The sequence below is a fragment of the Artemia sp. Qi Xiang Cuo genome, chromosome 1 (genome assembly GCF_049724085.1).
Source record: "Artemia sp. Qi Xiang Cuo chromosome 1, ASM4972408v1, whole genome shotgun sequence".
In the NCBI taxonomy this organism is placed as follows: domain Eukaryota; kingdom Metazoa; phylum Arthropoda; class Branchiopoda; order Anostraca; family Artemiidae; genus Artemia; species Artemia sp. Qi Xiang Cuo.
The window spans coordinates 22,962,135-22,975,264 of NC_142794.1; the positions used below are offsets into that span (position 1 = coordinate 22,962,135).

The following is a 13,130-nucleotide window of genomic DNA, read 5'->3' on the forward strand; positions in this document are numbered from 1 at the left end:
CACTTGGTGAATTAAGGGGTAGTTGGGAGAGGGTCAGTTGCCCTCTTTCACTTTTGACTTTTAAAAGGGAACTAGAACTTCTAATTTTCAACCAAATGAGCCTCATCTAAAGTTTATACAACCATGCCTACCGTCAAAATCTTAACTACCCCCGGCGCAATATTTATAACCCTTGCCCCCTGGCTGGTTTTTTATGTTAATCCCAAAAGACTTGTTATTTGATGTTTGGACAATTTTTAATAAAATTTCAGTCTCAAAACTTCTATTAGATACATTTCGGGAAAAGACGAGGCGTGTTTTTTTTTTTTTGGGGGGGGGGGGGGTAGCTGCCCTCCAATCACTTTGACTCATACAAAAAGGCACTAAAATTTCTGATTCCCAATCTAATGAGCCCTCTCCGAAGTTTGTACAACCACTCCTTCTATAAAACCTTACATCTCCCCAGATTATAACTTACAACCCTTTCCCTGATGGCTGTGGGGGGGGGGGGTCATCCTCAAAGACATTATTTCCAGACATTTAAATTACGCCAAAGAAAACGGTTATCTCAAACTTTTGATTGGATCTGTTAGTGGAAATGCTAAGCGTGGGGAGGGGAGGGTTAATTGCCTTCCAATCACTTTCGACTATAAAAAAGGGCACTTGTCCTCTCAATTTTCAATTGAATAAGCCCTTTTGGAGGTTTCTACGACAACTCCATCTATACAAAAGGCCCTAGTCTAAAAAAAAATTGAAAACAAAAAATTAATAGTACGTCGTACCAACATCGTTATTTACTTAGGCAGCAATATTGTGCTGCCTTTGAAAAAACATATTATTAAACTAAAAGCTTAAATTCCATGCTATTTTTCGTTCCTGACACATTGCGGATGCACTATATGGGCAATCTGGATGGACATGGAGTCTTTCAATTTAGTTCAACATCCTTCGCAACCTACTCTGAAAGTTTTAACTTAATACTCTTAGCCGTTCCTGAGATAGGTGGATATGTTTCATATAAACAATAAAAATCAGTCAATATATAAAATCCTTAATTCTCAAAAAGGCTCCTTCGTCTGTAAGGAGAAGCCTCATGAATCAATCCTAGCCCAGATATAAAAAGACCCCAAAGACTCTGCAAACCCAGAAATTTTATTCATACATACACACGTACTTAGCACCGCCCTTTTATAACAAAGTAAAAGAAGAAATCAATGAATACACCTATAGAAAAAGAAAAAAAACTTAATAAAAAATAAATTCGAATTATAGGAAAAAATATGATAAATAAATCAACATTTTTGAAACAAATTATAGATAAAAAATAACTTTTAAAAAATCAAACAACAGATGTTTGAAGGTTGCAAAGAAATGACAATCCCGTGACACAGCTGGAAGTGCACTCTCTAAGATGCACCCCAGTCCCAGACGACTAAGATCAGACCGAACAAAATACGTCGTAGGGTACTGACAAAACTCTCCAAAAGTGACCCCGCGTACCTCAGCGCCTCTAGACGCAAAATGCTGTACTACTTGATCGCTCCAAGCCAATAAATTATGCTAGAGCGTGATTCATGCGTCGAGTGACCGGGTAATTGTCCAATATTAGCAGGTTGAAATTAAAGAATAAATCGTGCGATATGGATATAAAGAAAAAGTATTGTGCTTAAAAAACTGATTATTATTAAGCACTGCCGGCTAGCAACCAGAATGGGCGTTAGATGCTTTTTCGAAGGGTGCGATATTAATCGAAAAAATGCAAAAGAAAAAGGAGTCAAATTACTTGCTGTGCCAAATAACAGGTAGGCTATGAAATGTTTTTTTTTTTTCAAACTTCAGAAAAGTTCTATTCTATTACCATAATGAGATAGCTAAGAAATGAACATACCATGATCTACTTAGAATTCAATGTTGTAGGCTATCAAAATATAAATTTAGAAAATTCCAGAATGGCGGGATTCCTTTCATCCCCTAGATTCTATGAAACAAACTTTTCGAGGGTACGGAGGGATTCGGGATAGGGCCCCAGGGCAAAGACCCGAACCCCGAGTGAGCCGAAAACTAGCAAATACTGACCTAGTCTAGGCTATAGGTTATAGGCTAATGAGAAATCTGGAAATGGGCCGTAGTTATATACGTTTTGTTGGGCTAGTTCAAGGTTCTAGACTACTCAGTGAGAAATAGTGAGCAAACAAAAAAGATTAAGTGAAAGATTTACAATTTTACACTAATTATAAAGACGATAAATGACCGGAAAGTCACAGCTGTATTATAGCTCAATTTCAAATACTTTGGCTACTTACCCCCAAACTTATGGTCAATTTATCGGAAGGTGCAGCTTTTAATGGTAAACTCCAATATTTCGAAGTTTCAAAGCACAAAAAAAAGTTATGCAGAAAAGACTAGCACGTTTTAAGCCTCTCGAAATCCAAGTTTCGTCTTAGACACTATATTTTTTTCTTTATTGTTTCCATTTACTCATAAGAAAGAGCATTCATTTTGAATTTTTTCCCGAATTCTGCCGGTTTATGTTTTTTCTTATTGATAGTTTCTAAAAAAGAGACAAAAATGTAAATTCTGTATCTTCTGAATTATTGGCTTTTTTTTAACATGGATGATATTGGCTCTTGGTGGGCGAAATTGGTTTCTCTTCAATGTAACTCTAATTCTAATGTCCCATATGAAGCGGGGCATTACTTTTGGATAGGACTGAACTGGAAAAAACAAACCAAATCTGACTACTTGTTATTTTTTTTATTTTTTACAGAAGGGAAGAATGGCTCAGAGCTTTTAGACATAAGGATTTGCTGGAAAATCCGAAAGTGGCAAAAAGACTCTTCATATGCACGAGGCATTTCAAGGAAGAGCATTTTATGGCAGCAGATATTACTAAGCTAAACAAAGTCTTGAAACCAAACGCCATTCCGTTTATTTTAGTCGGTGAAGGTCAAAGTAAGACTTTATGTCTGTTCATTAGCTATCAGCGGTGTAGTTGGGTGAGAAAGTCGGGGAAATGCGATCCATGGGGAAAGTAATCCATTTGTTTTCCTGCGAAAAAAAAAGGCTCTCAGTTTCATCTGCTTAATTTTTAACCTTTGAGGCATCAGCTATTACGAGATGGTAGTTTTGGGAGGATGAAAAAGTGCAGCCCTCCCTCCTCTTTTGTAAGGACTGTACGCCAAGGATAAGCCATTGCTTGAGATTCGCTAAATAGATTCGCGACCTAATCAAATTAATGTTTGTAGCTGGTTTAACAAGCCATGTTTGGAAGGTTCAGGCAACACTATTATGCACCAACTATTATCCCACTTCTTGAGGACAAGGTATTTATTTCAGTTGGTGACTCCCTGCACTGGTGACATTGCCTTTACCGGCATCAATAACATTCAACCCGATTTCGGTTGAAGTTGTGAATGTTAGTGGTAAGTGCTTAATTAGTTAACTTAGTAAATGAAAAAGTACCGCTTTTGCTCATTAACAGCTTGTTTTTTCCTCTCCCTCCTTATTTTTTGTGAAAAAGCGTCACTGACGTAGCATTCTGTAGAATCCAATTTAATCATAAGAATTCCTACCTAACGTAGAATGGTTATTTGTGTTCAATGCATCTTGCAAAAGAAATGTGCGTTTGCATCTTTGACATTGAATCCGGACCTTACGTTTATATTTAGTTTTCTGTTGCTAACATACTCGTAGTTCTTTATTTATCCGAATAGTTCAGCCTATCTGAGCATTTAGAGCACGGCTCAGTGCTGCACTGCGCCTGCCTGCATATTCAGTTGAGCTTTTATGTAATATAACTTCTACACCCCTCACCACTCCCCCTCTCTCCCTTTCTTCTCTACTTCTCTTCTCTCCTCTTCGTGCATTGTTTTTTCTTTTCTTCTTTTTTTATAGAAGTAGATTAGAGTAGATATGTCACAGTAATAACAATAAGTTTTTTCCACTGTTACAGGTGACATTGCCTTCACTGATATCGGTAGCAGCTCAAACAACCGGAATTCCGTTGACCTTGTTAATCTTAGTGGTAAGTCTTGTTTAGTAAATTAGTTAATAAATCTAATAGTGCTCGTTATTGCTCAGGCTTATTTACAGCCAGTTATTTCCTCTTTCGCCCTACTTTATGAAAAAGACATAATTAACACTTAGAAACAAAAAAAAAGCTATTTTGAATATAACCGCTCATGATTTTTCCATTGTTTTTTTTTTCTGTGATTTGATGGACGGAAAGTCCCTGGATTCTATATGCATTAAATAAAAAAAACAAGTTTTTTTAACTGAAAGTAAGGAACGACCCTAAAAGTTAAAACGAATAGAAATTATTACTAATATTAAAGGGGCTGTCCCCTCCTTAACGCCTCGCTCATTACGCTAAAGTTTTTTGTTGCTTAAAAATATATAGTTTTGAGAAAGTAAAACTTTAGCGTAAAGAACAAGGCGTTAAGGAGGGGACAGCCCCTTTCATATAAGGAATAATTTCTGTTCGTTTTAAGTTTTAACGTGGTTCCTTACTTTCAGTTAAAAAACTTGTTTTTTTTATTTAATTTTTGAAAGTCTTTGAATTAATGCAGGTTTTGATTTTGGCTCACCGTACATGAATAATTAAAAAGAAATTTGAATATTAATTTTACTTTTATTTGGTTAAATGGATTTCTCGAAACTTGTTTAATTTTATTTACGAACGTTTTTATTAGTAGTAAATATGCTCAACTTACGAATTAACTTGCGTAACGACGTTCTATATTCATATATTTTTAATAAGTATATTAGAGGATTCGCCCAATAGTCAATACCTTGCTCTTTAAGCTTAAGTTAGAATTTTTTTCCAATTCTTTAAAAATGACCACTTAATCACAAAGACTGTTAATTAGAATAAATAGCTCTAATGAAAGTACTAAAAAATTGACTAGGGGATGAACCAAATCATGTATGTAATATTGTCTATTCGTTTTAAGTTTTGATGTTGCTGCTGTTGCAGTTGAAAAACTTACATGAAACTTATATATTTGAAATCAGCATTAAAATCTAATTCTTTTTATGTATCTATTTGTATCAAAATACCGTTTTCTAGAGTTTCGGTTACCATTGAGCCGGGTCGCTCCTTGCTTACACTTCGTTACCACAAACTGTTTGATCGAAGGAGTATTTAAAGCTTCCTTGGAAAGAAAGTAAGTTAATGGTTATAGCTATAGTTTTGAAGATTATTGAGATTTTTGCCTATATTGTATACACATTTTTAAAAGAATAGTGAACAAATTCGCGCCCGTCTTTGCTTCACACTATGAAAAGAACAGCTTTCGACCTTCCCCTCGTTTTGTTTCTCCGTCACTGGAGTACGATAATTAGCAATGACCAATTGTAATTTTTAAGCAGGACGCTGGCTGAGCCTTAACCTTGAATGCAAAGTTGTCAATACTCAGGATGATATTCCAATATTTCATTTTTATTTTCAAGGTGATGCTGTATTTGAATTGGAAGACTGGGTGAGCATGACCACTGATCTAATAAAGCTCTTGCCAATCTTGACCCCCCAAGTGTTATCTCGTGTTCGGTTCTTGACATCTGAACTTGCAGCTGCTATTGGTTCTGACAACGAACATGGTAAGATTAAGGCCCATAAATTGTTGTTATATTTGTACCCCTCCCCCCTAATTTACCCCCTGGTTTCATAGAGTATTCCTTTTCGTCTTGTTCATGTACCCAAATGTGTTGCCTTTCCCAATTTGCTTACAGAAATACCCTAGTGTTAGGTGTTTTCTCTGACTATTCACTCACTAGTTTAGATCTAAGTCCCTTCTAACAGTCTTAGTTTTAGATTTCAGTTTTTAGCCGCATTAGTATTGCAGCGATCCTACAATATCCATCCATCTCTTTATATATATATATATATATATATATATATATATATATATATATATATATATATATATATATATATATATATATATATATATATATATATATATATATATATATATATATATATTAACGTAAAGATCTTTGCTTATCCTGCATTTGTTCTATATTTTAATAAGTAGCTCTGCGTTCTCTGCGCTTGATAGGAGGATAGGATAGGAGATAGGAAATAGTGCAGAAAGTGAGACAGGTATAAAATATAATGCAGATATCGAACACGAAGTTTTGACATTCGCTGAACACACAGATACCTATGAGCTGCTCTGGGTGAAAATCAAACCCAAAGTACTGCCAAGAGCGTTTTCGTCAATAACTTTCGGAGTCCTCTATTTTCCACCGCGAGCCGCTTACCGCAAAACCCTAATCAACCACCTCCAAAAGTCTATCGACGATATTCGATGCATGTATCCTAATAGCGGTCTAGTATTGCTTGGCGACTTTAATGATCTGGACAGGCGCTGGATCAGTCAATCTCTTGATCTGAAGCAGGTAGTAAAAATTCTTACTACGGAAAAATCAACTATCGACCTCATTTTCACAGATGTGGGAGAATTCTACCACGATCCCGAATCGAGCCCCAGCCTCGGAAGGAGCGCACATTTCTCTGTACTGTGGAAGCCCAAAGGAACCAAGCCAACGGCTACCAAGGAAACATTCGTCTGCTGACCTCTGACTACACCAGGAAAAGAAGAAGTCTCTAAATGGTGCGTAAATAAAAACTGGTCCCAACTGTACAGATTATCTGACGTTAACCAGATGGTTGGACTCTTAAATTCCGAGATAACCAGCGCTTACCACTCATGCTTCCCAGAAAAACGTGTCAAACGCTCTTCTACGGACAAACCATGGGTCACACAAGAGATCAAGAAACTCATCAGGAAGCGTAATAAACTGCACGCCTCAGGCAACAGAGAGCGCTGGAAAAAATGAGGAACACCGTGGTGTACGAATGTAGGAAAGCTGAGAAAGCATATGGGGAAAAGCTCTCTAAAACAGTAAACTCCGACTCCCGCTCATTCCACAAGACAATTAGAGATTTAATAAGCCCCCAGCGCCCGACGACCTTTCACATACAAAAAGATAAAGGTGAACAGGTCACTGCAAATGATCTCAATGAGTGGTTTGCCAAAATCTGCAGATCCAACCCTTCAGCCGAAACGAGTGCATTCAGCGCCAAGATATCTGAGATTCCAGTCGTTCTGCCTATTGAAGTGTGCAGGGTCCTAGAAAAGATTCCTGCGCGGAAAGCCACTCACCCAGCGGATCCACCGTCAATTTTGTTCAAAGAAAACGCTCCTTACCTATCAGAGCCTATAGCTGCCATCATCAACCAGTCACTGATAACAGGGACGTTTCCTGAGCCGCTCAAGGAGGCAGTCGTAATCCCTGTTCCCAAAGTCACAAACCCCAAAGAACTTGGAGACCTCCGACCGATCTCACTCACGCCGCTACTCTCGAAAGTATTCGAAACTTTCATAAACAGATGGCTTCTGGAGGAACTCAGTGAAGTAATAGACTCCCGGCAGTATGGCTTCCAAAGAGGGTGCAGTACAAGTCACTACCTTATCCAGATCGTCGAGACTATCCTAAGTCACCTAGAAGTTGACGGGGCATTTGTCGACCTCCTTCAAGGGGACGTCAGGAAAGCGTTCGATACGTCTAGCCACGAGGAGATTCTACAGTCCATGACCAATTTTCACGAATTCCTGAGAAAGATAGTAGAAAGCTTCCTTTCAAAACGGAAGCAAAAAACAAGGTAAAAAGGCGAACTGTCAGACTCTACAGACCTTACATGTGGAATTCCTCAAGGAACAAAAATAGGTCCGACCCTTTTCCTGTTGCTTTGCAACACGATAGCTAAATGGCACAGAGACAGAGCGAAGTTCGCAGACGACCTAACAATGATGCTGCTACAAAGACTGTGTGAAATCCTTAACCTAGAAGAAATGGTCGTGAAGCTCGAACGGGACTACCTAGAAAGAAAACTCAGCATCAACAGGACCAAGTCGGCAATAATGAGAATTTCCTTCTTAAAGCACAGCGTACCGGCCTTGCCTGACGTCGGCATACCGGCAGTTCACAAAATGAAGATCCTGGGTGTTATCTTCAATGATAAACTGACTTGGGATGACCACTTAAATCACTTGCTGTCCCAGGCTATGCCTCTGCTTAGGTCACTGACAAAGCTACGTCGCTTTCAACTCAGCAAAAATGCCCTGGTCACCTACTATAGGAGCCACATGCGACCAATCCTAGAATATGCCTGCCCTGTCTGGCATCCTGGTCTCACAAAAGAGCAGAGCAATAAGCTCGAAACAATTCAAAAGAGAGCCTTGCGCATCATTCTAGGAGACAGCCAATTGCCCTATGAGGAATGTCTGGCGAAGCTAGAACTCACAACACTTGAACAAAGAAGACACGAGCTCCTCATGAGCTTTGGCCAGTCCATCTTGACTTCCCCCAAACACCGCGACCTTCTCCCACCTGATATCAGACAAGATAACCGACCAAAGACCCGCCACACAAACCAACTACAACCAAGCAATCCAAGTGCCACGAAACGCTACAAAAATTCATTCCGACAATACTTCACTGAAAATTACAACAAATAGTTTTCATAACTTTTTGTAAATGCGATTATTTATCCGTTTTGTGATATTTCGTATTAAATTATCTATCTATCTAATGTCTCTGAGGCACTGTGATTTATTCTGATATTTTGTAATAGTACAGGCAAATGGAGGTTTGACCCGAAACAAATTGCAACAGAAATGATTCTTACACCATCTTGTAGAGAAAAAAAAACTGAACAACATATCCATTTTCACATATTCTGAGTCGACGCAAAATAACGGTTTTTTGGCTTTTAATGAGATTTTTTTTACGTTTTCCGGAAAAAAATATAATTTTAGTATCCGACCGTTTTTCTTGAAATGAAGTATGATTCTGATGCAGAATGACAAGCTGAGACAGAAAATGAAGTCCGATTGGGTGTCTGGTGCAAAACAAAAAAGTTTCACTATCATCAATATGCGTTGCGGTAATTTTTGTAAAGACAATCAATCGGCACTTGTTATTCAACAAATGATCGGTTGTTCGTAAAAATACCTGAACTAGGCACTAGTATAAGACACTTCGAAGGCTACGTAATGCAATAAAAATGAAAATCGTCACATTCATCACTCAGTGTTTTAAAGATTTCAAAGTTTATTCCCAAGATTTGACTGAGACATCAATTAGACGAAGACCTCAAGTAATGCCAGAAAGTCGAGTAGAAAACTAGTTCCGGTCAGTGACAGTCATAACCTTTATTTAAATTCGCCATCTACCCCGAGAAAAAATTTTATTCGAAATTCCGCCATCTAACAGTCGAGTAATACTTTCCGGTGAATCTGCTAGTGTTCTGATGAATGATTAGCGCAGGTAAGAAGTCGGTTTTTATAGTGGTTGTTCGTAAATGAATAATTTAAAATTTTAAAGTATAAATTATTGTAATTTACTGTTTTGCGTAAAATTATTTTTTTTTTATTTTCATTTGAAGTTTTTTTTTTTTTTTTTTTTTTTTTACAGCGTCATATATTTATAATAAAAACGTCCCCATAAAAAAACCTTTTAACAAAAGGTGACCTCAACAACACCACAGGTTAAATTTAAAATTAGTTGCAATATAAGTAGTATTAGTAAATGTTGCACTAACAGTAGCGTTAGCAGTAGTGTGCGCATATTGCCTTTTGATGAGACGATATTTCCCCTTTAAGCATTCTCTGAAAGTTCCAACTTAATACCCCAATTAATTCTTGAGCTAGGCTAGTTTGACGCTGTGCATGCACACAGCGTCTTTGGATTTAGTTCAACTTTCCCCTCAGTATTGTAAATGGAGAAGTATGATAGTAGTAGCTCAAGTAGTATTGGTAGCATGCAAATATTGTCTTTTGATCATATCCCTTATCATTCCCTGAATTTTCCCAATTAATATACTTACTTATTCCTGTGTTTCACCCTTTTGACAATCTGTGTAAACATAACGTGTTTTCATTTAGTTCAACACTTTCCTCAACATTCTCTGTAAGGCTCATTTGAATATCCCTCGTCTTCTTGGAAAGTAAAGTTCAAACAAACATAGCCCTCTCAATAACGTATCCATGTGCAACAATGAAGTAATTGCCTTGCCTTTAGCCGTTGTCTTGAAGACTTTGGGGACGTTGACATCCCTAGAGACATTATTACTGGACCTTTCAACAAGGCTGAACAAAAGAAATCTCTTAAAATTTCGATCAGATATGTTTTGCTTAATAACTCTTTTTTTTTTATAGCGAGATGTCTACTCAGTTGGAGCACTGCAGAATCTGCAAAAGAAATGTCGAAGACGACTCACATTACACGATTATTACACAGAAAGGAGCTGCCGGAATTAACCAATCTAGTCAGATGCGAAGGGATACCGTTGTGGTCACTGCCGGACAGAAGGTCCATGAGTTATGCAGAAAAAATTATACACACAGACGTAACATTGACAATGACACTCAAAGGCGAAAGGATGAGTGGCTAGCTAAAATTTCCACTGCCAAGTGCGAGTTGCGGTCGAGTACTTCACAGTTCAGGTTTAACGAGTGTTGCTTGTTTTGTGGCTGCCCTGTTGACCTCTCAGCTTCACACCGGAAAGGCTCAGATGTTTTCTGCGTTCGGACCATAGACTTTGACAAAACAATTAAAGAAACATGCGAACTGAGAAATGATGACTGGGCAGTCAGTGTTTACCGAAGGATATGCACCGTCCCAGACCTTCATGCCGCTGATGCCGTGTACCATCAGCTTTGCAGCAATAACTTTCGGACAAGCCGAGGGATTCCATTCAAATACGAGAACATGAACTGTGAGCCTGAGAAAAGAGAAGAAGGTCAGGCAGACCAGAGGACGAGGTGAAAACGGATGCTTTCATAAAAGCGATGCAGTTTCTTGAAAGGAATGACGAAGAACAGACAACAGTCAGTGATGTAGTTCAAAAGATGCGTGACGCTCTTGAAGTGGATGTTGAACCTTACAGCAATGTTTATATGAAGAAAAAGATTCTCGAGCACTTCGGTACTAGAATTCTCATCTCGACTGTCGACGGAAAGTCGAATGTAGTGACTTTCACGGATACTGCGTCATCAATCTTAAATCAGTATCATGTGGAAGCAAGATCTGCAGATCCCGAGAAGGAAAAAGCACATTTTCTTTGCGCTGCAGCTAAACTGTTGAAAAACGACATAAAAGGACTACAGACAAACAAAGACGACTACGACGTTTTAGAAAAACTGTCAACCACTTCAGAAGCTGTGAACTTTGTACCTGACAGCCTCAGACTTTTTCTTCGGGAAATATTTGTTGGGAAGACCGTAGACCTCAAGATTGCTAGTATTGGTCATGCGATCATACAAGCAGCTAGACCACAAGCTGTAATTGCACCTCTGCAAATAGGTCTGGGTGTACAGATGCATCATCACTTTGCGTCGCGATATCTCATCGACACTCTGAACGCAATGGGATTCTGTTCGTCGTACTATGAAGTTCGGCGATTCGAAAGATGTTCAGCCATCAGCGCAGTTGAGGATCTGGATGAAATTCTCCCTGGCGGGTTTATTCACCACGTTGCCGACAACGTGGATCATGATATCTGCACTCTCGATGGCAACAATACTTTCCACGGTATGGGTATCATTGCCTCTGTGACACCAGCGTCAACTTCTGCTAGAATACGCATTCCTAGGATTAATCCCACTGCCGATGACATAAGAAATGCTCAAAAGATACGCATTGTGCACCATAAATCAGACGATTCCATACTCTCGCGAATCAGATATGAAGGTCTGAGAGATTTTCAACCAGTTGTTAACTCTACCCTTGAAATCCTCTGGCATTCCTCCTGGTACCTGAAAACTCCAAGACCGGGTTGGAATGCCACGCAGCAAGCACTTATGGTTGACCCTAAATTGTATACGAAGAGTGTTTTAAGTGTGATTTACGATACTGACCACTGAAAACCAGTTCGGTTTGTAATTCACTTTCCCTAATTATTTTCTAAAAAAATGTAGATCATTCATTAATGATTACGATTTTTTTTTCTGGTTCAGTGAACAACCTATTTGATTCTATTTTCGATCTCAGCTCGTGATTCTACGTCAGAACCACACTTTCATTCAAGAAAATCGGGCTACAACGAAAATTGTATTTTTTAGGCGAAAAAAGTCGAAAAAATACAGTTACTTTTTTATGGTGCTTCTTACGCTAAATCCGACTTCGTTTTCGGTCTCGCCATGTTATTTTGGGTTAGAATCATACTTCCGTTCAAGAAAAACCGATGTCCACGAAAATTGCGATATTTATTCGAATAACGAAAAAAATAGCATTAAAAGCCAAAAAACCGTTATTTTGCGTCGACTCAGAATATGCGAAAATGGATATGTTGTTCAGTTTTTTTTTCTCTACAAGATGGTGTAAGAATCATTTCTGTTGCAATTTGTTTCGGGTCGACCTCTTTTTGGAGCTCATTTTCCTGTACTATAAGTCAGTAATGCTTTGTTAATTAATATTGCCTATGGCTTTGTTAGTTTTCGTGTGTTAAAAGTTTCGATAGGGGACTTGAAATGGAAAGTAAAGAGGATATATCGATAAGTGTTTGTACATTTCTCTTTGCTCAACCCAGTGTTCGTTCTTTTTTTTAGGTAGATCAGCTCCCGAATCCCAAGCCTCGTCCCAAGCTGAGATAGGTACGCCAAAAACTAGTCGCAAAATAAACGGACCAACATTAAGCACGCCCAGAAATGCAAGAAATGCAAAAATTGATATGACCGACCATGCAATATTTTCATCTCCAACATCAACCAATTCAAATCAGTCAACCAACGGGAGGAAATATACCCCACGAAAGCTGGAATTAAGTCGAACAATAAAGCGCCAAGAGAAGAAAATAAAACGATGTAAAAGGTCACTTATCTACATGCCCCGCTCGTGGTGTCTGCCAGGTCGACATTCTCGCCTATTTATAGGGGATTAAAGTTGTGGAATGGGGTTAATAAAGAGTTAAGAGAAATAGGGGATCTGAAGGAATTTAAAAATAAAATAAAAGGAATGTTATATGAGAAATATGATTTTTAATTTTTTTTTTTTTTTTTTTTTTTTTTTTTTTTTTTTTTTTTTTTAATGTTTTTTTTTATGTACCTGGAGGACAAGTATGGTGATTTTGTGATTGGTGGTAG

General features: G+C 38.2%; 1 protein-coding gene across 1 annotated transcript; it reads left to right on the plus strand.

Moving 5' to 3' along the window:
• Window positions 1-1,689: 1,689 nt before the first annotated feature.
• Window positions 1,690-12,928, plus strand: LOC148956121 (uncharacterized). The gene is made up of 4 exons (XM_089089235.1): window positions 1,690-1,781; window positions 2,747-2,931; window positions 5,431-5,577; window positions 12,597-12,928. Exons 1-4 carry the CDS (start codon window positions 1,690-1,692, stop codon window positions 12,926-12,928), a joined length of 756 nt encoding a protein of 251 aa, XP_088945361.1.
• Window positions 12,929-13,130: the final 202 nt, after the last annotated feature.